This window comes from Neodiprion lecontei, chromosome 2 (genome assembly GCF_021901455.1).
Source record: "Neodiprion lecontei isolate iyNeoLeco1 chromosome 2, iyNeoLeco1.1, whole genome shotgun sequence".
NCBI lineage: Eukaryota > Metazoa > Arthropoda > Insecta > Hymenoptera > Diprionidae > Neodiprion > Neodiprion lecontei.
In genome coordinates, this window is record NC_060261.1 from 18,526,523 (window position 1) to 18,554,221 (window position 27,699).

Consider the following 27,699-nt stretch of genomic DNA (forward strand, 5'->3'; position numbering starts at 1 on the left):
GAAGCGCCGATTAATCTGACAATCTCTCGAGGAACACCGAAACGGCTTTGTATTCACTTTAAACAGTCTAATGTTCCAATGACAGTGGATTCAATATCTAACAATCATGAATGTAGGAACCAGCCGCGGCATCTTCTCGCATGACACGTTCAACGTGCCTGTTACTTGGTGCTGCAAATAACCCCGCAGAATCCTTATGGAACTGAGCTCCCGGTTGAATTGGCTGGATTTTTAGTATGTATAGTGCATATCCTCCCGATCAAACGTTCTTATGGGCACAAGTCCCAAGAATCAATAGTTGCCGAGATATAGGCTTCGGAAAGGAGGTGTATCGATTTTTTGGTATCTATGGAGTAGGCGATTTTTACGAATGAAAAAGCTTCAAGGGGAACTTGAAATTAAATGTATCACTCAACAACTTCACAGCCAATTTGCAGAGCTCGGCACACGCGTGAAAAACAGGATAAGTCGATTATTGCAAGAGTAGGAGCGTCGAGTTCTTCACGCGAAATCTGACATTGCACAGCGTTTCGGTGAACCAGCGAGTTTATGGATGGAATCAATCACAGTTTCCCGTCTATCTTTGAGAATCAACAGTACAGGTTTTTGAGTGATTTGTTTGCTTTCAAATCCCCTTCAAACTTTATAATTCATGAAATCACGAAATCCATATATCTCAAAAAATCTGGACACCATTCTTCCGATTCTTCGTATATGGGTTTATAAGAACTTTTGATCGGGAGGATATGTACTATAATATACAGAAAATCTGGCCAATTTAACCGGAACCCGATTTCCATAAGGATTCTGCGGCGTCCTTTGGATTCTTCTTGTTCAAAAAGTTTTCAAATAACAACAGTTTCATTATGGCTGTATCGGTCCGATTTTGGACGTGATATATGACCGTAATTGTGACATTTCAGTTTCGAGCGAGTTCGATCGTAAACATTCAGAGAAAAAAAGAGTAATCTCAACCTTGGATACGGAGGATCAGAACAGAGTGATTTTATCAAATAACGCTATTTCAAGAGATTTTTCGGAAGCCATGTTTTATGAATCTGGTATTAAAACTTTGAAGCAAGCAACGGTAACGAGAACCAGAGGATAATTTCTGAACCCTTGTGGCCTGGTGCCCTAGTACGCGGTACGTTTCGCGACAAGCTCCGTGGCATTGGAAAGATCTCATCGAGTACCTATTGCAAGTATCAATAGGCGTAAACCCGAAACCCTTCGTAGTAATGGCACTAGTTGTAGTATAGGGCCACAAACATGAGAACAGTTCATAAATCATCGTTAGCCTGAAAGTAAAAAAAATTTTTGTCTAGTGCATCGAGAGTGAGACCTAATCCTAGATATACTTTATCAGTTCTAGCCTTGGAGATACGACATAGCGGTTGAAATTTTAAAGACACCTGTCGAGTATAGGACCTATTCCTGAGTATCTTTGGTCTTTTCTAGTAAATCTCAATTTAAAAAGCAATTGAGCGTCGAAAAAACAACATCACTGACTTTCTGATATCCGAAGGTCTATAACTCGAGAATGCCAAAGACGTCAGTTTTACAGCTCTTGATTTTTTTCTTGTACTTGACGAGATCTTTGCAAAAATAGAAAGTTCATTGTAAAATCGCCAGGGTTAATTTTGGAATTGTATGTTCTCTGTTCAGCCCTCAGGTTCGGTAACGACACTCCGAAAAATGTTTGACAGCGAATTGTCCCAAAAATCAAGCGATCATTTAGTGACAACCCATCACTAATTCACCGTGATCAATTCACCATTTAAATTTCACAAATTCAGTCTTAGGTTTGGAAAGATCACCAGCCTTCCAAAATCAAAGGCTATAGCGGGGTAAGCATACCAAAAGTGTTAAAATTTAAATTAAATAAAATGGGGGCACTTTTGGTATGCTTACCCGGGTACAGCCTTTCATGAAAACCCAGTAAATAGTTTTACAAGTACAGTCGAAACTCTCTGAACGTTTAGAACTTTCAAAACGTTAATTTCTCCGTGGTCGCAAGCGCTTTGGCTTTTCCTATTACTCAATGCGCACGACACTTGGTAACGGCGAAGTTATATGCAATATGGCTCCAATCCTAATTACCTAACATCAACCTGTCGTATATGCTATAATTATTACTCAGTAAACGAAAACAAATGCGAAACGTGTCGAACATTTTAATTCTCATGAATCGCATTTTTCAGTCCCAGAATTTGAATTGAAAAAAACATAATAGTATACCATGCTGTTTGCTCGTATTCGGCATATGAATCTTTCTCTATCGAACCGCACACCTTTCGGACAAAAGTTATATCGATATTTCCAAATTCTACAAAACTTCGTGAATATGTCGTCTATACCTCGGGAGAATTCCTCGATTTTTTTTTTTCCAATTCTAATCTAATGATTTCCAGCGTCAGTATTTTCGGAGTTGCACGGGGTTGAAAATAAATAAAAAAAAAAACAAAAAAAAAACAATAAAAAAACCAGCAAAACAGTTGGACATGATGTTCAAAAGCTCTTATCACCGAACCTATTCATCGTACAGGGTCCGGTTGGGGCTTATTTTTAAGCAAATATAATTATCCTACAGAAAATGTATATGAATTATGAATTCCTCTTCCCTCGTAACATACCGTCTTTTTTCATTAGTTGAAATATTCAAATGGATTCTTCGCCATACACGACCTAAAATTCTAGAAAAAAAAAAAAAAAAATACTAGCGCGTTCCACGTCCCATTTCCAATCCAATGGAACCTGAAATTTTCATGATTAAGAAGCAGTAGAGTATGTATGAGAGGTGACGAAATTTTTCTTCGTAAAGTTCAACGCAATCTAGCCTATATAGGCGACAATTTGGTCTAAAAAACTCGTTTGGGAATGTTTATTCCTTAAAACCCAGTCATCATTTATTACTTACAACACTGCAGTTAGTATATCCCTTTACAAAAGAAAAAATGTTGCCAGTTATTTTGTTTTCTAATCGTGACACAAAGATATGGTCTGACAACATGCAGCAGGTCGTTTTGGTAAGAATAAATTGTACGGAACTTCTCTTCTTCTCCAAAAGTACGGAAAATTGACTATAGAATGAAAAAAGATTTGATTCAGCTGCAAACACTTAAGAGGTTTACCCTACTGTGAAATTATCAAGATAAAATTATTAATTTTATCCCTTTAAAAAATAGTTTGAACGGTCAAAATTATTATGCAGTACAAGGCAGGAATGGTAGATTAACAGTAAGATGTATAAATTTATGTTTTTCTCAACAGTTTTCTCGAAACTATGTTTTTCAAAACGGTGTATCTACACTATATCTCAGGCTTTAACCGATAAATCGACTTGAAATTTGGTACCTACACATATTCAGAGGAATAGTATTTTCTGGTTGACGAACAATTTTATGATTTTCAGTTTTTGTTCAATAGTTATTAATAAGAATACAACGTATTCTTCAGCAAATACGGTCGAAAAAATGGGATTCTACGAAATCACAATACCAAATTCGTAAAATTCATGCCATTTTTTTATTTCTACGTCAAAATGAAAATGTATTGGAGTGTTTTTGTTCAGAATTGCGTACGGAAAAGGGCTGTTAATCCCTTTTTTGCATTTGGATATGTATACGTCAAAGTTGAAATTGACCAGGGAAGCTCCTTAGGTGCGTCCGTCAATTTTCTAAACTTTTTTCACCCAATCCACAAGCACAATCATACACGCTATCATTTTCCGAAGTTTTAAGAAATTTCATTACTTAGGAAGAGAAAGAATTGTAAAGATTTGGCGAATTTGACGGGGATCTGATATCCCCTTAACTGTCGAAACGTACATATTACCCTCTTCTCCCGCCACTGGCTAATAATTACATGACAAGTTATTATTTATAGGTTAGGTTATAGAGACTTCACAATATAAGACATTAAACATGCGTTTGCGGAACCAAGTGCTTGGGCACATTGAGTGTTGGGAAATGCAATGGCGGAGAAAATACACGGTTTGCGAGTTTCATTCGGTTGGAAAGTGATATACCTTGAGAAAGATTCAATTGTACTCGTAGTTGTCCAGTGCTTGGGCCTTGGTGTTGACAATATCGAGGTTCCACTGTAAAAACATGGCGCCAATCAGCGCAACCCCGTGTCCAGATGTTAATTACGTTATCATATTTTTTGCTGTATATTTTTAACTCTGACCCTTTCTCCAGGTTTTCTTGGCGCACGGAAAATTTGTCGTCCTAAGCGCACACCGGCTCGTACACATAGGAGATACGGTGCACAGAAACGTACAGAGGAATGATGTTCGAACGAGAGTATTAGAATGCGCCAATGCGCTGAGTGAGGCCCTGGCGCAGACTGTGTTGAAGACGAAACAGGCAGCGCAGTTTTTCCCGAGCGTAACCGCCGTCCAAGAGATGGTGGATAGCGTCGTCGACGTATCGCACTTGGCAAAGGACTTGAAAGTCGCCGTCATCAACGCCGCTCAACAGCCTTAAACACCTTAAACACCTACTTATAATAATTGTACAATAATTTATTGGTAAACCTAAGGTAAACCTTGTGTGTGTGCGTGTGTGTGTGCGCGCGTGTGTGTGCGCACGTGTGTGTGTGCGTGCGTGTGTGCGTGTGTGTGTGTGTGTGTGTGAGAGTGTGCGCCGTGAGTTTTTCCAAACAGTGAAACGATCCGAGCGCCTGTGAAAGGCAACCGGAGTTACATATCATGTTCAGGTTGAGGCCATTCCAAACGACAAACTGAATTTGATGACAGCCTTACTTTCAGTTTCTTCATTATTGCTTTAAGCTAGATTTTCACGTATGGTAAACAGTTGGATGCAGCAACAGCAAAATGCTCTCATTGGCTGCTTGATGTGTACATGGTGGGATGCTTCTGATGTATGTAGCAAAGCAAACTGATGTAGAAAGTAGGTTCATTTCTACACTTCTAACAGCAATTTTCATGTGCAGCAAGATCCTGAAGAAGACACCAGAATCATTGACCAATCGGAGCATTTTTGCATCCATGTGTTTGCTGCATATTACGAAATTCGGAAAATGATAAAAAATTGGACTCGGAAAATCAACCAAAGCTGCATTTTCACGTGCAGCAAACACCTGGCTAAGATCAAAGTGTAGGTGTTTGATGCACGTGAAAATGTAGCTTTAGTTGATTGTCGGAGTTCAATTTTTCATCATTTTCCGAATTTCGTAATATTCAGGTTATTTTGACAAATAATTTTTTATGCTTGTGATGCCCGTGGCGGGATACGGTGCTCAACCTAAACATCAGCCGTAACTTTGGTTGCCTGTATCAGGCGCACGGATCGTTTCGCTGTTGGAAAAACACACGGTACATCGGGTTATTTCATTGATACGTCCCATATACGTGCCTGTGGGATGCATCAAGGAAATGACCTGGTATACTAATCCTTACTTACTCCGCTGGATTTTCGACGATTTTACTATCGGACATGCACAACAACACACACATTGTGCTTTTCATTCTTGTTCTGAACCCATTGACGCATGACGCATGACGTTCCACACATAAAATGCGTTCAAGAATTTAAAACCATCTTGAATTAAATTTGATAGAAAAGCATTTTGCAAGCTTCCAAACTTTTATATACCTTTATACTAAATTACCATAGAATAAAAAATACGGTGAAAAATATACGTAAACTAGAATCAGGGCATTTTATGCCACTACACGGCGTCTTCCTATACATCGAATACCAATAATCAGGCTGACGGTAATGCATGACATGAATGCTTCAAGGGGTGACGAATGGAACGACAGCTCACTTTGTAAGACCGATGAACGTCAGATTAGGTAATCTGACCATTCCGTTTACATTATGTATAGAATAGCTATCAAATTTTTGAATTATATTGCAAAGAGGGGCTTTGTTTTTATAATTCGGGCCTACATCAACACCAAATTGGTACAAGTAACGCTACTGCCAAAGTATATAATATTATACACGTACGTACGCATATTGAAAAAAAATCGTAAATATGCTGTAGTTTACTCTAAGTATTGGGATAGAGCATCGTAAATCGCGTATGTAATAATGCGTGCGGTGATGATTGTACTAATGTATATATAGGTATATAATCCTGAACGTGGTATATACAACATATATATGTAATACGAATTCAATGTGATCCTTGATGATCGTTATTAGAAAACGAATATACAGTTGTGTATGAAATCGTTCAATGCATAGATACAGAGAAACGCTGAGATAAAATTATAATAGTGGTTCGAATTATACGCAATAGACGCGTATAAGACGTAATGAAACTATGTATATACGTATTATAATTTAACACGTCAAGGCTGTGTTTTAGAATTTGTGTCATTGGCTCTTTAGTTAATTTCTATATACATATTTTTACGTTATATATGTTTAATTAAGTTAACATCAATTTTGGCTGATTACTCAATTCGTTATTAAAAACAAATAAGTTCCTCAATTTTAACAGTAAGAACCCGTTATGTTCGGTTTCTCTGTTAAATCTCGAAACAAAATAATTAAGAACGAAGTTGCATCTTATCTCGTCAAATGTACGTAAAGATCTATAGTTTGCTGTTTTTTTCCAATTAAATAAATATAGTGAGAAGATTTTTATTTCTCTTTCACGGTATTAGGTTCAATTCATGCTAAAAATGAAACGAAAACAAAACAAAAGATATTCTTAGCGATTAATTAATAGTTCGAACGCGTTAACACATTTGAACTTTAGGCATATGGAGTATTATGGAGTGCAGCACACGGTGCACTACTTTGACTCAAAAAAAGCGTTCACTTCCATCTGTGTGCTTTGAACACTTTCAGATCGCGTTATATTTTCAGTTTTGAAAACTAAAAAAACTTTTGCTCTGGGTAAAAGATTTTTTCAATGCATTTTAGTTTATGTTGAAGGTATTACGAAATATCCTTGAGGAAAAAAACACAGCCGAAGACCTAGTGAAGAGTCGCACTATGTATTATATTATAAAGTTAACGTCCTTGTATTATATATACCTTTACCTATGCCGCTACATAAAAATGAAATAATTCATGAAAAAGCTAAAAATGGCGGTTTGATATTTATAAATATTTTAGCAATTTATATTACTTTCGATATCGATTGATACAGTATTCTTTTTTTTTACAACCGTAACCTTGTTACTTTCCAAGAGAGGTACAATATCGAAGTTGTGAAGAGAAATGTAAATATATTCAAAAAATATGTTTACTTACACAACTCATGACTGGAGTCCGAACGCACCTCACGCAAACTTTGAACTACGCTCAGCGTCGCTGTCGCTAAGCGGTTTACAGTCTTCGAATGGGTTTTTCATTGACTAAATGTAAATAAAATCAGATTTCTCGTGCATTATTCCTTTCCTTGTGTAAAGAAGATGAAACTACGTGTGAGAAAGTCTGATTGTCAGGATAGAACCGGTTTTATGATCAAGACAAGCTACGAGGTGTGTTCGGAACCCAGTCATGCGTTTAAAGGTAGAAAAATAAAGTCGTGAGTTGTAGGGTTAAGCTTTAATGACAGACAGAATATACACAAGTGCAATGGAAATAAATAGGAACTACAGACACTTTAAAACTTTCATTACGTGAACTCTTACCGGGGATCATTACGTAACTATTTTTAAGTTTTGTTATTTATCGTATGGCCGTCAATGTAATTTCTTTTTATAGAAAAAAATTTTAAAGCAGCTTTATGTTGGGAGTATAAACATTCTATGCGAGATCTGGTGGCGATTCCGTGTACAATTCAAAATGGGGACCGCGGGGTTACAGCTACACGTCATCGTAGGCATTATCTGGGCATTACTCGTAATTACTGCGCATCTCTTCGCGTCAGATCATTCTTCCACCAAAATTTTTGCAAATAACGCGTTTATCAGTATTTCATCAACAGCTCTTTCAACCTTCATAAAATTTCACCTAGTGAAAGACGATTTTGTGTATCCAAAAAACGATTTAAGACACACTGACAGCATTGTCAAACGTAGAAATGACATTTTCACGGAAGAAAGTTTACACGCTGCGTCAAATCAACGCGAACCTTGCTAACGGCTTATCCCCGTGGCGGGCGTGTTCGTTTGGCAGCATCAGCGTCCTCCAGATGCCCGTCAATGTTTTCAATCCCAATATTATATAGACAGCTAGGTGTAGTGTATCGGAGAGAGAAGGAAGTTTGTTTAGAACTACGTGAATACATTTAACGGTACGATAGAATAATCCTCGATGGTTGGCCATCGTACTTTCCTTACTTACTACTTATTATTATCACGCGTACAGTATACGCTAAGAATGACCAACAATAATCGATTTGCCATTAAATCGATTATTTTTTCCGAACTAATCGAGTGCAATCGATTATTTTTCAAACTCTATTAATCAATCGCGTCGATTAATTATTATTCCTCGCAACCGATTTTTGTTTTCTTACTCCCATGAACGATGCAATATAATATCAATTTATGTGATTAAAGTATAAATTATTATCATTGTCTTACTTATTAAGTACCTAATTGATATAATAAGTGAAAAATGAATGCATATTTACATCTGAAATTGAAAAATAGTTTGAATTAAACTGTGAATTGTCAAAAAAAAAAATAACTTTTCCGCTATTAATGCTTGTGACGTCGGATTTTCGATGCACTCAGCCACCCGAAGAAGTGACCGAGAACTTACCCCGTTCACGATAATTTGGCGATCCGCGATGAAAGCTGGAAAATTGATCTTACAAAAGGTATCGCGAGATTTTGCTGAATGTCTCTCAATCGTCAGCTTCGCTATTGCTCGGCTATATTCCTCTGCACGAGGTATCTCAGTACCGCGGAGAGAGGAGGGGTAGTTTTGTAGAGAAAAAGAACGAACACCTGTACGCTACGCAATCTAACAAAGTAAAATAAAATAATCTAAGTACTCGATAGCGCAAAGGCGATACAAAAATAAAAAAAAAAAACGAAAAAAAATGCTCAATTCGCGCTTCATGACTTCAAAAGCAAAAATAAAGGTAAACCAAATATCTAATAAATCTTTAATCTATTGCGCCAGTCGCACCGTCGATAACAAACAAAGTCAACAAAACCAAAAAGAAAGGATTATTCAACCGCGCTGACCACGATAGTTCTTCACTAGATCAAGGCTCTAATCGCCACGGATTTTAACTTAACTTCAATAACGGTACTATTCGGCAAGCATAAACAAAAAAACAAAAAAAAGAGGAACAAAGTCAAATCTTATAACTAATTACGGCGCTAATCGCTAAGGAGAAATGGATAAATTATTGAACAGTTTCGAGACTCTATTCGCAACGACGTTATAGAAAAATCTTAATAACTTCCGCGTTAATCACGATCTAATCCGAAAACGAACAAGGGAAAGAAGTGAATCCTGATAAATTAGCTTACTCTAAATCTCGAGATAAACTCAACTTAACTAATGAAATGGACGCTTTACGCCACGCATCCGAAACCGCCAATTTATGCTAAATACGCAAACTATCCGACAACATAGTCGAACGCACACACACAACACTACCTACACGAGAGATGACACTTTGAAAACACGCTAACGCGACTAGACCCCGTGCAGCGTTTGGCTGTACACAATTTACAAAAGAAATGACTCTATTTCAACGCGTAACTCTACGCTAAATTTCTAACAAACAAACTCGATTCTACGCGTAAATGCGAAGACACAAGCTACGACCACCGAGTAAGAAGATCGGCAAACGAATTTCGAGCACGTTTCGAGACTTCAATCTTTGAGATGGCTAGTCTTTTTCGCACCTGTTCGGTTTTTCCAACCTAAATTCCAAAAAGTAAATATATCATTACAGATACATGGGCAATGAGTGGTTCTTACTGTTGATTCGTCACTACATTATTACCTTTCATTGCTACTTCATATGCGTATACTGTAACCTAGGTCTTCGCTACGATCTTCTTTTTCGAAATCACCAGTTGTTCGAATTTATATCTTTCAACAATTATATTCTCGTAATTAACGATATGCATATCCGTATATCAATTATTAGACGGCTTGTCTGTCTTATTTGGCTTCCCATCGGAAGCAAGAATTCAAAATGTAAACATTCTCCATCTACATACATTCTTACACATATAGTGCTTGAAGAGAAGAAAAAATTCATCTTCTCTACGATCGCCTAGTCCGGGTAACCAGACGGCCACTAGCTATGGCTTACAATGATTTGGCACCCGCGATGATTCCCTGATCAGATGTTAACGTCGGTGTTAGATATCGAAATAAAAACACAGAACCTGTAATATATATTTCAAATGTTTATTTGAGGGTGTTTACACACCGTACATTCGCACAGCTCGGCAGCCACTGACTCTCTTCCTCTCTTGTTGCCGGTACATGACGGTCGCGAATAATTTTGATGGGTGCCAGGTATATTGCTACATCGCTTTTTCAATACGCTACTGGCTACTCAGCTCTTTCGCGACAGCTCTGATTAACGCAATATTATGGAGAGGGAGTGGGACGACTTGAGGGAACAGAGAATGAGACAAGGAAAACAGCGGAATAAATTTGACATACTTGCGCTATAATTAATAATAAAAATTCAGGAATTTACATCGAGAATTTACAACAGGAGACAAAAGAAAATTAACCAATACTTGAGTTAAAGCGCAAGCACAATACAATATGTCGAACTGAGGAAATAATATCACAGCCTTATAATCGAAAGAAGCGATCGGAATTACTGTCGTAACTGAATGCTCCCCAAAAAGATTACGGAATTCTGTGACTACTAGCGATAGCGTAACGACGAAGAGTGTCAAAACCTTCTGCGGACTACCTTAACGCGGACCCTTTGCACCACCTCTTCCGTGACGTCATGTACTTGCAAAAATTCGGAACAATCGATTCTAGATCATATACGTCTATTGCGCAATTCGTTGCGCATCTACTGTCATGTCGCTAACGCAGAGCTGAAAACTAGGGCGTAATTTCGTCGTTTGCGCAACTCCTAGATGATCCGGTGAAGATGGATCAGGTCAGGCGTCGTCGCTAGTCGTTTGTTTCCTCTAAATTTCGCGATCAGCTGTTGCGGGGGGACGGCGGGGAGAGTCTGCGTTTCGCAGGATTTTGTCGTTGTTCGACGCTACTCTCCTCGATGTTTATCAGTTCTGTCCGTTTCGTCTTTCTTCGTGTGAACCGTACCTCGCAAAAGAAAGTAACGAAAAGAATAAGCTAAAATCTTATTACGAACTTGCTAGTGTCACCTTTCGGAATATCGCCCCTTCTCGTCATGATATTGATCCTTCTCTTTTTCCTACTGAATCGAAATTATGCCGTTTCAGATTCGGAAAGCTTCTTTGTAACGTAAGCTTCGAAACGCCACGTTATAATACACACATTTGAGTTTTAATTAACTCAGAAATTTCCAGTCTTCTTATGATGCAGAATGATTCCGTTGCATTCCGCATGGATCAAGGCGACTTCTCCCTGGCGTTCCGGATGGGCTTTCATGTAACACGTTCATCTGGAATAATCGTTGAACTGTTGAACGGTCGGCTTAGTTCCAAGTGGATAGGGTCCCAACTGCGGTTCCACGTCTGCGCAATCGCCTTGATCCATGAAAGAGCGCGGTTATACAGTGTCAGAAAAATAGTTGAAGTTTTGAATTTATCCAAACAATGAGGGGCAGACTCAGCTTTCGTGTCAAAAATCGTTCGCATTTCACGAATTTCTTTCGACGCAGGTATTGGAAAGGATTTATTTTGGACATGGCTTTATATTTCATACAATATCGATACTCCTCAGTCTTCAGGGGTTAGGGGTAGTAAGAATTGTCGAAAAATTGATTTTTAGGTATTTTCTCTAAGTATCCTGCCTCGAAAATATTCTCTGAAAATTTCAAGTAAATATAATGAATATTTTCCGAGATATCCTACAATAACCGAAGGGCTCTAGAACCCTCGATGGCAAATAGCTGATGACCGTTGCTAATCACCGGTTTCATTTTGATTTTGAAGAAAATTGGAACTTGAAGGTTTGTTGGGTCGCTGATCACGAATCTGCGGTCAGATTTGCGAAATCCAAATTGACGAATTCAATATGTTGGATGAAAATTTAAAAATATTCGGATTTTGGTAAAAACTAGTCGGTGGAGATTTTTTAGATCACTGATATCAAATCCAAAGTATGACTTCCAAAATTTGCAGTGGCGGATCCATTGGCTAATCAAGTAAGAACACTAGACTGGCCAATTCCATCCAACTGGAACGTCACACCCTGACGGATCCAGTCCAGATACATATAAGGATACCCTTCAAGGGAGCAGCCAGTATCAGGTTGCCTCTCGCCCTGATGAAATGGACTGCAATGTTCACGAAACGTTGGCAACAAACCGTTCTTCAACGCGGCTCCATCCCGGCAGCCAAGTGTTATTTGGAATCCTGTTGTTTTCTCCGAAAAATCCGACTAATGGTTGGCGATCTATTTGTAATATGAACTTACTTCCGTAAGGTAATCATAGAATTTTTTTAATGCCGAATACGATTGCTCGTGGCTCTTTATCTATTGGTGCATAGTTCAGCTTACTCGCTGATAGCGACTTGGAAGCGTACACTACTGGGCGCTCACCTTCAGTAGTGAAATGGGAAAGGATCGCCGTAGTCCGTAACAGTAAGCGTCACATATTAGTAAAATCTCTTTTTGTTGATGAAAATTCATTAGAACTTGGGCTGAAATTAATCCTCTCTTTGGCGTCTCTAAAGATATTTGATATGTCCCTATCCCAGAAAAACTTTCTCTTTGTAAAGATTCGTATAATGGTTGAAATTTGGTGACCGGTTTCTGTAGATGAGTATTTACTGGCCGGATCGTACTCGGCAAATCCGGACCTGATACTGGTGACATTTCTCCTGGATAAACTGTCTAAAGCGAACTCGTCAAATCTCGACTTGGCACTGGTCAGCTTTTATGTGCATGTTCTGGCTAGGGCAAACTAGGCAAGGCCCGACTTGGCAATCGCCAGATTTATCTGACCCTAACTGAACCTGACACATTACAAGTACCGAGAGCAGCCACCCGGCGTCATGGGACTCCTTGACGTTCCCGTGATAAAAATATCACACGATTTCTAATATCCTGTGGCCATCCACTTCCAACGCCGTACGAAATATTATTTTCCAGTATGTTATTTTTACGGACATCTGTCTGCAGATTTCAATTACTCACTTGCGGAAGCATTCTCTGTCCATTTACATGAAACTGAATAATTTGTTACGTAATTTAAAACCTAATAAATCTAGTAAAAAAGAGCCTAATCAGGCAGTAGGCTGCAAGACTGATGAAGTCCTGGTCTCGATGGGATTGTAGTTTCTACTCGAGTAACGTCGAGTTTTCGCGTTAGATACTGGCGAGTACCCTGGTTAGCAGCTGCTGAGTCTTCTGACCAGAAATTCCACTAAGGAATATTGCATTACATGCCTGGTCTGGAATTAGACAAGGTCTAGCCAGCGCCTATTTTAAATTTCTACACAGGAATCTTTCCATAGAATTTATCACTGAAATATATTATAACTGTTTTAACTCCGGACTGAGTGGTAGCTGCGCGCACGCTTCTCTTAGGTCGATTTTTGAAAGAAGAAAGCATTTCCTTGAATCCCCCAACAAATGATCCATCCGGGGTGACAAGGGTTTATCTACAATTATATTTTTATTGATCGTGACACTATAATCATCGATTATTCTTATTCCTCCGCCTGCTTTCATCAGGAGTACTACAGGTGTCCCCCAGTTGCACACGGCTACTGGTGTCAAAATGTTTTCGTTTAATAATCTATCGATTGATCGTGCTACTTCATCCTTTAATGCAGTGGTATTGGTCGATTGTTTTGATACATCGGAATTGCATTCGGATGCATTTGTGTGACAAGTTCGGCCTTGTCGTAAGCGCCTAATTCCATGGAAAACAACTTACTCGTTCCGTTTACGCTGTAGTATTTTTTCTTTATCCTCGCTAGCAACGAACCAATTGTTATTTTTTTCAATTTTTATCGTATTATCTTCTAATTACCTCTACATAATGGTTATATACCGAATTCGAATAACCAGTGACAACTAATAATTGGTCTTCCGGTTTCGTCCACGACATTCAGTTTGACTTGAGCCGTTACCGAGCCGTACTAGATTTGAATATCAAGTGAGATAGATTTCTACTGTTGTGCATTTTTCACCATTATAGTAATTTAGACTAATCTTAGCTATCTTTAACTTCTTGCAACTTTCTTGCAAAGTGTTTTTGTGATCAGTTTCACTAGTTAGCCCTTTCATGCGCGAACTTTTCTGTGCAAGCAGCTCTTCTAAAATGACCTGGATAGGCGGTTTTCGAGGTCGATGATTACGTATCTGAGCACAAGATTTCGAAATTCAGAATGGCGGAATCAATATGCCGGACGAAAATTCAAAAAGTCACTCGATTTGGGTAAGATGGGGTACCCGAGGGTTTTCGAGGTTACTGCTAACGAATCTGAATTCAAAATTTCGAAATTCAAAATGACGGACTGATTATGGTCAATGAAAATGTCAAAACATACTTTTTGGCCGTGAAATTTCATATCTCAAAGTTTTTTGGGTCGCTAATCATGACTCCGATATCTAATTTGCAAAATCAAAGATCGCGGGATTAATACAATGGACTCAGATTCGTAAAATTACATTTCTGCCATGAGAGTTAGAGTAACAAGGTTTTCTTAGTCGTTGGAGATGAAGATGCAAATAATCGAAAATCTGTTTGAATTTTATCTTAATTCAGTGACTTGCAGTTTGGTTAGCCATATTGAATCCGCCATTTTTAATTCTAAAAGCACGATTCCGGATTCGTTATCAGCGAGCCTCAAAACCTGAATATCTATTAAAATATTGGTATGTTCACGTCCGAATTTCACCAGGAAAGTTTTTTCCGCAAACATTAATTTTTTAATTCTTTATTTGCTTATACCAATAAAATATGTACGATATCAGTTTTCGGGAGTCACATATTATTAAATTCATGTCTGAAGATCATATGAAAATCTATTTTGTGCAAACATATACAGAGAATGAGATCTTAAAGATGAAATAACTTTCACGAAAAAGGTGTTAAGTATTTCTAACACCGTGCAGCTCAGGATTAAGAAGAAATAAAACCTGTACCCTCTCTTCCCGATACATTACACTAGGCATAATCTACAGTGATGCATACAAGTATTATAATTTTTGAATTAAAATATTTTACACCCAAATACGGTATTTGTACGTACACATACTACGCGTATTTTCACTTTTCATAAAAAGTGTTCCATACTGCTATGTAAAAATATGTGAGCTCTCCAAGGATTTCTCTCATACCGATAGATAAAAGTTTGGCACAAAAGTTGTAGAATAATAGTCGTAGTTGTAAATTTATATTTTATTCTTGGCAACTTTCTTTCTTCTCTCAGAAGAAAAGATTTACTAATTCCACCAATACCAATTGTTTTAGTAAACAATTATTAAAAATCTCACAACTTATTTATGCTCATTGCAGTTTCACTTCTGTTAGGTTGAATTTAATTATTATTGATTTTTAACGTAATTACAATAACGTGTAATATGGATCATCAGTTTTATAGCCACCGCAAATTTTACGTCGAGATGACGGTAATAGATATTTCACGTACATCATAACCTATGTGTATAGAAACTGTTAGATACCTGATATTGTGATTGCACTGCCATGCCCTGGGATTGAAAAATTCTTGACTACAGATGTTCCGTGCACTTGAAAAGTTCTGATCTTGATTCGAAATTTAGTATCGAAACAGTTTTAAAATAATCTACGAAGAATTTTCAGGGAATTTCAGAAAATCTTGTAGGAATAAATGATCAATCTATAAGTAGTCGTGTAGATAAATCTGTGTGGTAATGTTTCAGTTTTAATTAAAGAAACCGGGAATATGTATTTTGCAATTTTCTCCGAAACGTTAGCGAAGGAAATTCGATAGAATTTCAGCAATTCAAAAATAGACGTAGTCACAGTTTTCACGGGTTTTCAAATTCGAATACAAACACATCGAAGAAATGATGCAAACTTTTTCACGCAAATTTTGCAACCTTCAGGGTTGTCGGTCGAATAAAATAAATATGTAAGGAATAACTTAGCTCTAATCATATTGAAAAGGTTCGTCAAATATGTACTAGATGCGAAATCCGGCGACGCCTTAGATGCGTAGTTGATATCCACAGGTTCTATGGAAACGGAAGTATTCCGTATTTTGAGGTACGTCCGTTTTATCCGGTCTGTTTCCATGGGATCTATCTATGTTTTGTGAAGGCCCTACTATTGTGCATATAGCCTGAAACTACACAACATGTATTGAAAATTATCCAGCTATATAATAACAAACAAACGGAGACATAGTTCTGCATTTACAGATTATGTATCATATATATATATATATATATACATATTATATATATATATATATATATATATATACATGTATACAAATGTAAATTTAACTTTTTGTCATGAGTAACTCTGCAGCGGAATTTTGTGAATGTAAATTCATATTACATGCGTACATTATATGTATACTTATATATTATACACACCAATTTTATTGATTAACTCTGCGTAAGTTTTATATCATACGTCAATGGAAAAAAATAAATGACACGAGATACATACAGTTGATAAATAAACGAATAAATTGAAAAACGAATGAATGTGTATAAATTGTAACCGCCTAGATCAAAGATTAGAGTATAATTGTAGGTATTATATATGAAATTCTTAGATAATTCTGAGGTAGCGACCACAAATGTAACTGGAAAATGCATCATCACTTTCGTTCAATTACTTTTCGCGTTTGTTCTTAATTTTTTTCACATAAAACACGCTCATTACATGTTCAAGATAATAAAATAAGAACCGAGTACACAGATGAATTCAAATTGCTGGTGTACAAGGTATATATGAGGTATTCCATGCCAACTGAGAGGACATTTTCCCTGACCCCCGCCAATTTGCTTCATTATTTTTTATATGATTCTACAACCTAAAAAAAGCACTCGACATTTTTTTTCAGATTTTTCGTGCCAATCATCCTTTTTTAAAAAATGTTACAAACCCTTTTATGGTCCTAAAAAAACGCCATTTTTTGTTTTTTTATAAAAATTCACACAATTTCTGGGTCCCAAAACAAAAATTTTGAGCCATAGTTCAGAGTGGAGAATTGATTTTTTGTATTTTTTAAATATTTTTTCAGAAAAATAATTTTTCTTATTTTGTATGTACACCCTAAATAAATCACTCACCATTTTTTTCAGATTTTTCGTCCTAACCATTCTTTTTTAAAAAATGTTACAAACATAACATATGTTTTGTATACGGGGCATTCCATGCCAAACCGACCTACCATCGAAATTGACAAGTTTGATTTCGTCGTAATTATTTTATCTTTTTGTACTCTGTGAAAAAGAGCTCCATGATTTTTTTCGATTTTTTTTATCAAGCCGTTCACGAGATATGAATTTTTCAAAATTTCAGATGTTTTTTTTTAAATGCTCATAACTTTTTCAAAAATGCATCAATTTGAATTTTTTTTTCAAATTGTGTGTATTTTCATGAAGTTTTCAAAAATATGATGCATAAAAATATCGAAAAATTATTTACTTGATTTTTTTAAATTCATAGATTAAATTCTGATTTTGAACATTGTTTGTATCCTTCAATTTTCTTTGAAAAATTCTCAAAAAAACTACTTCCCATTTCGCAAATTTCAAGCCTGGTCCCGTAGGGAGAAAACAATTTTTTCTATTTTCTCAGAATTTTTCAAAATAATCGATTTTTTTTTAAATTAAAGAACTTCAAGCATTAGTTTTTATGTGTTATAGAAATTCTTATTTTCAATCTCAGTATGCAAAATAATAACTATTTGGACTGATAAATATGGGAAATAAGTATTTCCTCCGGTAGCCGCTGCACAGCGCTATAGGCGCTCAGCTGTTTCCTGGCATTGCGGTCAGCTGTTTTCTAGCATTCATTTATGTTTCGAGTCACATCAAAATATTACGGTGTCGTTAGAGAAATACTAAAGAAAACATTGTTATTTATCTGTGTTATTTTCAGAAATAAGTAAAAGTCATACTTATATCATATTAAGTTAAAAAAAAAATTTGATAATTTTCAAAAATTCTGGAAAAATAGAATAAATTGTTTTCCCACGACAGGACGAGGCTTGAAATTTATGAAATGGGAGGTATTTTTTTTGAGAATTTAAAAAAAAAAATCTAAGGATACAAACAATGTTCAAAATCAGAATTTAATCTATGAATAAAAAAAAATCAAGTAAACAATTTTTCGATATTTGTTTGCATCAAATTTTCGAAAACTTCATGAAAATACACACAATTTGAGAAAAAAAAATTAAAATTGATGCATTTTTGAAAAAGTTATGAGCATTTAAAAAAAAACATCTAAAATTTTGAAAAATCATATCTCGTGAATAGCTTGATAAAAAAATTCGAAAAAAATCGTGAAGCTCTTTTTCACAGAGTACAAAAAGATAAAATAATTACGACGGAATCAAAATTGTCAATTTCGATGGTAGGTCGGTTTGGCATGGAATGCCCCATATGTACAAAATAAGAAAACTTATTCCTCTAAAAAATATTTAAAAAATACAAAAAATCAATTCTCCACTCTGAACTATAGCTCAAAATGTTTGTTTTGGGACCTAGAAATTATATTAGTTTTTGTAAAAAAACAAAAAATGGCGTTTTTTTTAGGACCATAAAAGGGTTTGTAACATTTTTTAAAAAAGGATGATTGGGACGAAAAATTGGAAAAAAATGGTGAGTGCTTTTAGGTTGTAGAATCATATAAAAAATTATGAAGCAAATTGGCGGGGGTCAGGGAAAATGTCCTCTCAGTTCGCATGGAATACCTCATATACATAATATATTATATCTTATGATTATTATCGTCATTATCATTATCACCATCACTATTGTTAGCATTATTCTTATTATTATTATTGATATCATTGTTATTATTAATATTATTAATAATATATATTATTATGAAATCGCAAAAGAATCTATGAATCGAGATTAAAGCGTGAATATGTGCATTATACACGTATATAACTATTAAAGTAAAATTTTTCAATCTCCAACAAGAGTGAAAATTCATCATGTGGTATACATGAAATAATAATACTGTTTGGTATGTAAATTGTATGTATAAACACAATCAGGGCTGGGTAACATTTGAAATGGTTTCATTTTCGATGTGCAATTAATGTGCAAAATGGCATTTTGCAATTTCTATTCCAAATAAATTCGCACGTGCATTTTATATTTTATATTTTGAATGGAAAAATGTTATTTAATTAATGAATATTTACCAATTTCTACAATGCCTGTGTTCCAACAGATTCTGAACTCTGAAAAAAATTCCCAATATTCTAGAACTACATTCTCTCGGATTGAGATACGTAATGTTAGAATCAGGTCTTCACTAAATATGCCTCATTTTATTGTCTCGTTCCAGAGATATGAGAGCGTTTCAAATGATATTCTATAAAGAAACAGCGTTTGATTACAGTTTTTGAGATATTTTTACAATAACTAATAGACTAGTTATATCTAGCAGTAATGTTGAAAACTGTAGTTTTCTGCAACTGAAAAACCGTTCTTGAAATACAATACTTATCTACCATGGATTATTTCCGTATAGTGTAATGCTAATGTATTCACTAAGAAACACATCAACTACCTAATATAATTTGAAGAACTGCCGTTGCTTGTCAAAAATAGTAATCCATGTACAAAATAAAATGACAAACATGATGTGGCGTATCTCAATTATTACAAGAAATATAAATATTTACAGAATAAAGTATACCATTTCATATATTTTAAATTAGTTTGAATACGTATTTTACACTATTTATTCTAAATGGAAGAGAACCAAAGCATTTCCATTTGTCCGTTTGAATTATATTTTCATAAGCATTTTTCATCCTCGATTTTAAATGTATTCATAAAAGTATTTTACCCAGCCCTACCCACAATACGTCGATATACTGATACCTACTAAAAAAATTAATATTATATACATGTACAAATAAAAGAGAGCTGGTTGTTACTTGCCGATTATTTCTTTAATTGTAAGCATAATGCACCTATAATTGACGAAGATCGGTTCCATTGTGAAAATGTTGCATAATTTGATGAACTTGTGAAAAATTTGCAAGAGGAAGATCAGTATTTTTGCGTGATATTGAAGATACAGATTCGACTGTTTTGCACAAGTTACAACTGCAGAAGTGAGTAATTTCTAATTAGTATAACCGAATGCCGAATGCAGCGTGAGTCAGGGCGCGCCTTGTAATGTTGCGCACCCGAGTCACATATCGATCATCCGTAACATTTTAATTTTTTCCAACACCTGTGAAGATAAGTTTGATTTGAGAATTACCAAAAGAGCCATTGACAGCGAGTAAAACTTACACCGAATAACAAAGTGCGTAAAATTGAGTTGTTCGGAAGTGCGCATGCGTGAAAGGAAGCCCTAGTGTATGAAATCGAGCATTTCAATTGCGTACATGCAGGAACATCGTTTAACTGTGCTATAGCACTACTGTTCGGAAATCAGGTACTTGACGTATACTCTACAGGCATCGAAAATCCAATTTTCTAAGCAGGTGGTGCGAAAAAAAATAATTCGCTGCGTAACATTCTAAAATTCTAGTCTATTTTATGTATGATTTCTTATTATGTTGCTGTTTTTTTTTTTTTTTTTTTTTTTTTTCAAACTGGGAAGACTATTTTCATGGTATTTGATTGATATGTAACATTGAGAATATGTTCAATTTAAAGAAATAGAATTTTTCTAGATTTTCGCAGATTTGTAAATACTTCCGGAAATGGGAGTTATTCGATTTACTTTCATTTGATGTTTTTTCAAATTTTCTTTCGTTGTGATGTTTCGCCGAAAATTCTTTGAACACACGTTTTTCATATGAACAACTCTGGACTTTGTGATAAACTGCAGTGCCACCACTCACCTATCACGCAATCCAACAAATTGAAAAATTTCACAACCATTTACCGTTAGGAGGAAAATGACGTTAGCCTTGCTTTTTCGCGACACTCAGAGCCTGGAAACTTTTTGTCTCAGAATCGTTTTGCAGGACTCTTTTCCTACGAATTGGTCTAGCAGGAATACGAAAAAGACCTCTGAAGAAGCGTGGGCTCAACAGCAGAGAAATTCCAATGGAAACCTTTCGATTTTCGGCTGTAATTCTTGATACGTTGCTCGCAGCGTATTCGGACGGCGTTCAATCGATTCCTCTCGAAAAACTACTTCGATATAGTGCATCAAATAATTGACTCAACTATTTTTCAGAATCGGCCAAATTTTATGTACTTCATTTCAAATGTCATTTAAATGCAGCATTCTCCTATACACTGCTAAAATTTCATAAACATAACCGATCGTCGGGTTGGTTAAATATGTGACAAATACGTCAATATCTTATCGAATAGAAAATAGTGTATTATATGAGAAGTGCAGAATCTGGACAATTTCCGATAAATTTGAACGCAGCATGAGCTAAGACGAGCACTGTAATCACACGAGTCAGATATCACCCACCCACGCGTGTTGGCACTCACTAATTTTTCAATATCTGTTAAGGGAAGTTTGATTTGAAAAGCATCACATCAGAGCTACCGTCGACGGCGCGTAAAATTGAGGTTTAGCAATTTGCGTTCAATGACACATCGCGTAAAATTAAGTCATTCGCAAGTGCGCATGCGCCAAAGAAAACCCTAGTGTGCAAGTATCTAGCATTTCCAATGTGCGCATTTGCCAGCACTGTTCTATCCCACTGTTCGGAAACTGGGCCTGTTAGACACGCTCCACGAGCTTCGAAAAACAAACTTTCCAAGCAGGTATTGGAGAAAAGGTAGATCACTAACAAGAGATTAGAGGTGGTGCGCACAACACGCGGTCGAATAATAAATTTGTGTTCGTTGGCCTGATTCGAGATTCCCAATCAATTCGACAAGGTCTCTTGATTCCGATCAACTTGTGCTTGATTCAATTGATGTTCGTTGGCGTAAAAAATGAAATAAGACTAAATAAGAAGAATGGAATTAAAAAAATAAAATGGACGGAATAGCACAAAAACTTTGTAATAAACTCTGAGAGATTTCACATAAAAACTACAATTGACTTGCCACGATTTATCGAGCGCCAAGGCCTCTCTGCCTTTCGCTATTGATTGTATACTTGTACATAAATAGAGGCGTAATCACCGGTCTCCATACATTTACACTGAATGGCGCATGCTGTGGAAAAAGAGAGATCTGATTTGAAGGCTAGGTAGCTATCTTTGACCAAGTGAAATATATGCATGTTTAAGTGGTCAATTCAAACTGCAATAACGATGGGAATATGTATTAAATTCAAAGATTTTCATACAGCTAAAACATTGAAAATAGAGAGCTCTATTATTAGTATAATATTTTTATTGCTAAAGGTTGATTTCGCTGTATGTTCAGTGTAATCATTTGAATCAAACTTAAATAACACGTATTATAATACATACTGCGTACTATAAAAGTGTAATCAGTAAGAGTAAGGTGTGCGTGATGCGTAAGACAGAATGAAAATAAGTGAGGAATACATAGAAAAATGCATTAAACGCACATCGTAAATGAGAGGATTAGAAAATGATAATTTATTCCAAATTCATTTGATTTTTAAATTTTTCCCAACAACCGTGATAATTCATAAGTTATACATGAATGCACTATTAACTATAAAGTGCTGGATGTATATAAAAATATTGAATTTCATGAATTGAAATATTAAATGAAAATAGGGCTGAAAATTGAATTCAGATTAATAATAAATTATAGGTAAGTACAATTATGGTTTGAAAATAATAATGCTGTAATTGGAATCAAATTAATCAATCATAAATGGAATATATAATATACAATTGTATGAAAAAATCTGTTTACCCACGATTAAAATTCAATCAATCATAAATATACACATTCATAAACTGAAAATAATCAAACTGTGAAACAAAATTCAATAAATCATGACAAATAGGGTGTAAAAATTTGTGCATGTGACTCACTATGATAAAAAAAATTGAATGAGAAATTTATATACCTACTAATGCATCGATGGGTCGTCGTTCTTCGTCAATACTTGGAATGCTAATGATGTTTTGCAGTAACTGCAAAAAAGAGAATAAACTGTTCAACACATAATCGTGTCTGGAACGTGGTGGATTTTGGAGATGGAGGAAGGGTGTGGGGGTAAAAATGACGATGGGGGTGGTGGTCGATTGACAATTAAGTTGTAAAAATATTTATTTGTTAGTGAATTGCGAATAAAAGTCAATCTTAATTACAAGATGCGTAAGTTAAGACCGTCACCAAATATATAGCTATAGGTATGTTACATTAAATAGAGGAAAATGTTATATGAGAGTAAAAAACAAAAATAATTCGAGAGTTGGAAACCTTTTCATACATAATTTTACAATACGCAAATTCAACAACACTTTAAACATTTTTCTTCGTTTTATCCTATACCACATAGTTGTGCTACTCGTACCATCGCGGCAATACCTCATACACGGAGAGAAAAATCTGAAAAAAATTAACCTGCTGTTACTATGATCGTGATGTAAAAGACACTTAATGCAGTTTTGACGGTGCTGCATCAGAAAATGCGTCGTCACATTTTAAATTTTGTGCTGCCGAAATACATAGTTTCTAAGCAAGGTAGTAATTTTTTTCATGAAAACCTATAATTTTTGTAACACGCATCAATAAAAAATGCATTAGGTGTCTTTTACATCACGATTCTAGACAGCAGGGTAATTTTTCTCAGATTTTTCTCTCCGTGTACTAATCATGCTTTGTTTAAAATATCATTTCATGTAACCACATACGTGATTAGTGATTATGGGACGGCAAATTTAATACAATTTTCACAGATTTTTTCGATCATAATAAAATCCGAACTAGTAACATTACATAAAGTAGTAGTAAAGTATAAGTGATTCAGATGATAGTTTATCGACGAAGCGGTCGCAGTAAAGTCCTTTTGTTCACTAATCACTCTCAAAATGTACAGTGAATGTGCCAAATTTCAGATTTTTTTCGACTGCTATCGCATACGTAACGTGAATTATGAGGTATTATTATCAAAAAAGTAGATGTATTTTCATTTAAACTTTCGAACACTTACTGGCACAGGTTAAAATTATTCGAGTGCCTTCAAACTTGACACACATTTTTTTTGCACACCTTGATTATATTTTAGTGGGAAGAGCAATAAAAAATTTCACAGCCGAAATAACTGCCACCCTATTGAATGTATGATTTGTAGACTGACTTTGATGTGTTATGGCTTCTATGCATTCTTTCAGAAAGTGGTTCTAAACACGAAAATTGTGGAATTAACCGGAAATAAGTATAGACGTAATCCTTTCTGCTACGTATGGTACTAATCAACATCCGCATACGGCTCCATCATGGTTGCCACGTCGTCATATTACGATCAACATTATCAAAAATGGCTGCATGGTTTTTAACTCGTAACAAGTCGGCCCATTAAATACGCCATCCAGTGTATACCGTGAGTTTCTGTACATCGAGGCCTCTTACGAAAAGTAGCACGTTTCAGAATTCTTAAAAAAACTACCTTGTTGTGGTTTTCACCGCGAAAACTAGCACGGTTAGATTTTCACTACGAAAACCAGCATGTTGTACTGCTGGGTATAAAAATCCAAAAAGACTAATTTGGTCGTCTCCAATGAGGTATAATTGTTGTTACCCTCTTGTAGAAGGATTACGCATAGTTTAGATAAGGACTACTTCATGTAAATATAATCAGACCAATTGATATTGATATTTATAAAAAAAAAGTCTCAAAGAAATTTAAAACTTCTGTAAAGAACATGTGAAAAAAGCATGCATTTTTCTAAGATCTGCATCGACAACGAGACCGAGACCAGACTAGACAGAGATGCAAACCTGCGAACAACTTATTGTTAGTGGAGGCAAAGGAAAGATCCAACATGTACTACGATAAAAAGGTGCATCCGTTTAAAGGTAAACCATGGGACATGGCACGCGTACAGATTGAAGCGAGAAAGGGGAAATTTAGCAAGCGATACCAAGGACCGTGCAAAACAGTGAAAGCCTTGGGCAATAATAATCTAATTTTGGAAGACAGTAAAGGTGAACGATTTGTGAAACACATAGATAAACTAGACTGACGAACGTGACTAACAAAAAAAAAAACTGATATTTGAAAGAGCTATCATTCTCGAGTCCAAGAACAAGGGAAACCATGTGGAAACTAATACTACTAATTATTGAAATCTTTATCATATATAAAATCAATGGGAAAGATTACAATCCAAGTTAATGCAACAATTTCTGTAGAAAATGACAGAATATTCGAAGAACATCGAAAAATACAAGAAACAGTTCGAAAGCGAGCATTTCATGTGTAAGGTTCGGATAACGGAAATATACCCAGAAGAGAGTGCGCTACGGAAAGACGTGCGGGAACGATCCGAAGAAATTTCTATGTCAGATATCCATACACTCTTTAAATCTGAGTAGCTTTAAGATTAACGCTCCCGGCTGGGGCGTGACCAACCGTAACGAGGGATATGCAACTGTAACTAGCTTTAAGTTTGAAGTTCGATATCTAGGATAAAAGTTCGGCAATGGACTCCATCCGTCCCTAGATCTTGTTCCGAAACTTCCCGATTAAACAAACCAAGTACTATGTTAACCTTAGAAAACCTCCCTTACTTTCAAATTCCTTTCATTCCAAATTAACATGAAAAGTGCTACAGTGTATTAGAAAAATATGACCATTGGAACTTCGGCAATTATTTGAAAGAAATTGCAATTTGGTAAAAGATCTTACAAAATTTAACAGGAGGAAAGGTGAACAAAGAACGCGACGTACGCAAAACCTGCGGGGAGAAAGATCTATGGGAGCATAAAAAGGAGGCTGTCTGTACAGTTTGCTGACCCATGGCATGACTTGAAAGTACTACCAGGAGTTTCTGCGCGTGAAGAAATACCGTTTCAAGATGACCCTTTGCCGGAATGATGTACCAGAGGAAGGTCCACAGTTACCCACAGAATGTATAACAGAAATTGCCCGTCATCTACCTTATCCAGACCGAGCCAGGATGAAACATTGTAGTCTTATTTTTAGTCTTTCAGTTAGATTGAGCTTTTAGTTTCAAGTTAACATGTATAAGTTTATGCTCTTGTACAATATTACATCTCCTTCATTTTTATTTTTGTTGTTCAATTTGTTTTTCAACATGGCTATGAACAGTACAATCACAAATGTGTAGGACGTACTTTACAACTACGTTTGTGGCCTGTTTACCCAAACTTATCCATGAAAAACAATAAACACGCTGAACGGGTTACGGAAAGGATAACCAAGAGTGAACACCGCGGAGCCATCGCCTCGGGAGAGAAGGGAGTGATTGACAGGCGCTCGAGACATCCACTAGCGTCTTAGTGAATGCTCCGCAAAATATTTTGTTTATTGTAAATTATTCTTTGTCATCACTGTTAACTAAGCCTGCATTCCCGATCGTCAAAACCGACATTGTTGTTGATTTTTAAGTTATAAGCTTGACTCTTATAACTTAAAAGGGTTGCGGAAATAATAATTTCTGGGTCTCAACGACTTGGATTGATGTAGAAACGATACTAAAACATTATATTAACACCAATCACAAATAATTACATAAATAATAACAAAAATAATTATAACACTTATAGTCACCTAAATCAACAACAATGTCGGTTTTGACGATCGGGAATCCAGGCTTAGTTAACAGTGATGACAAAGAATAATTTACAATAAACAATATATTTTGCGGAGCATTCACTAAGACGCTAGTGGATGTCTCGAGCGCCTGTCAATCACTCCCCTCTCTCCCGAGGCGATAGCTCCGCGGTGTTCACTCTTAGTTATCCTTTCCGTAACCCGTTCAACGTGTTTATTGTTTTTCATGGATAAGTTTGGGTAAACAGGCCACAAACTTACATCCCCCCTTACCGGAGAGGATTGGTTAGGATCTGGGACGGGTTGTGAATATGGGACCATTTTGCTTTTGTGAAAAATATTCACATCTTTTTTTCTTGTACCGATATCAATTTCATAAATGGATTTAGATAATTTTTTTGTAATTTTGAATGGTCCAGTTCGGACGGGATCTAATTTTTTTCTATTTAATTTATTCCCATTTTGTATATACACTAAGTCATTTTCGTTATATTCTATTGCATTTGTGTGAGTGTCGTAGTATAATTTATTCCTGTTATGCGATTTTATGGAATTTTCTAATGCTTTTGCTTTATTGAAATCTAAATTCTCTTTTGTGTTTTCATTTAATTCCCTTGGAATTATTGACTTGTCCATTCCCGACAGCAAATAGTTTGGTGAAAAACCTGTAGAACTATGTACTGTATTGTTATATTCACTTATGCATTGTTCGGCAATTGTTGTCCATGATTTATTTTGGTTTTCGTGAAGTTTACAGCGAATTCTGTTTACTAATGTTTGATTTGTACGCTCATTTTATCCATTGGAGAACGG

At 35.8% G+C, this 27,699-nt stretch overlaps 1 protein-coding gene across 2 annotated transcripts in view; it reads left to right on the forward strand.

Moving 5' to 3' along the window:
* The window catches only part of LOC107222872 (breast cancer anti-estrogen resistance protein 1), a 131,861-nt gene extending 114,780 nt beyond the window's left edge, over positions 1-17,081 (forward strand). For both annotated transcript variants that reach the window (XM_046730455.1, XM_015662397.2), the window contains one exon: positions 4,200-17,081. In XM_046730455.1, the coding sequence (XP_046586411.1) occupies positions 4,200-4,487 (288 nt within the window). In that variant the 3' untranslated portion in view covers positions 4,488-17,081. The remainder of the gene's footprint in view (positions 1-4,199) is intronic.
* The last annotated feature ends 10,618 nt before the right edge of the window (positions 17,082-27,699 follow it).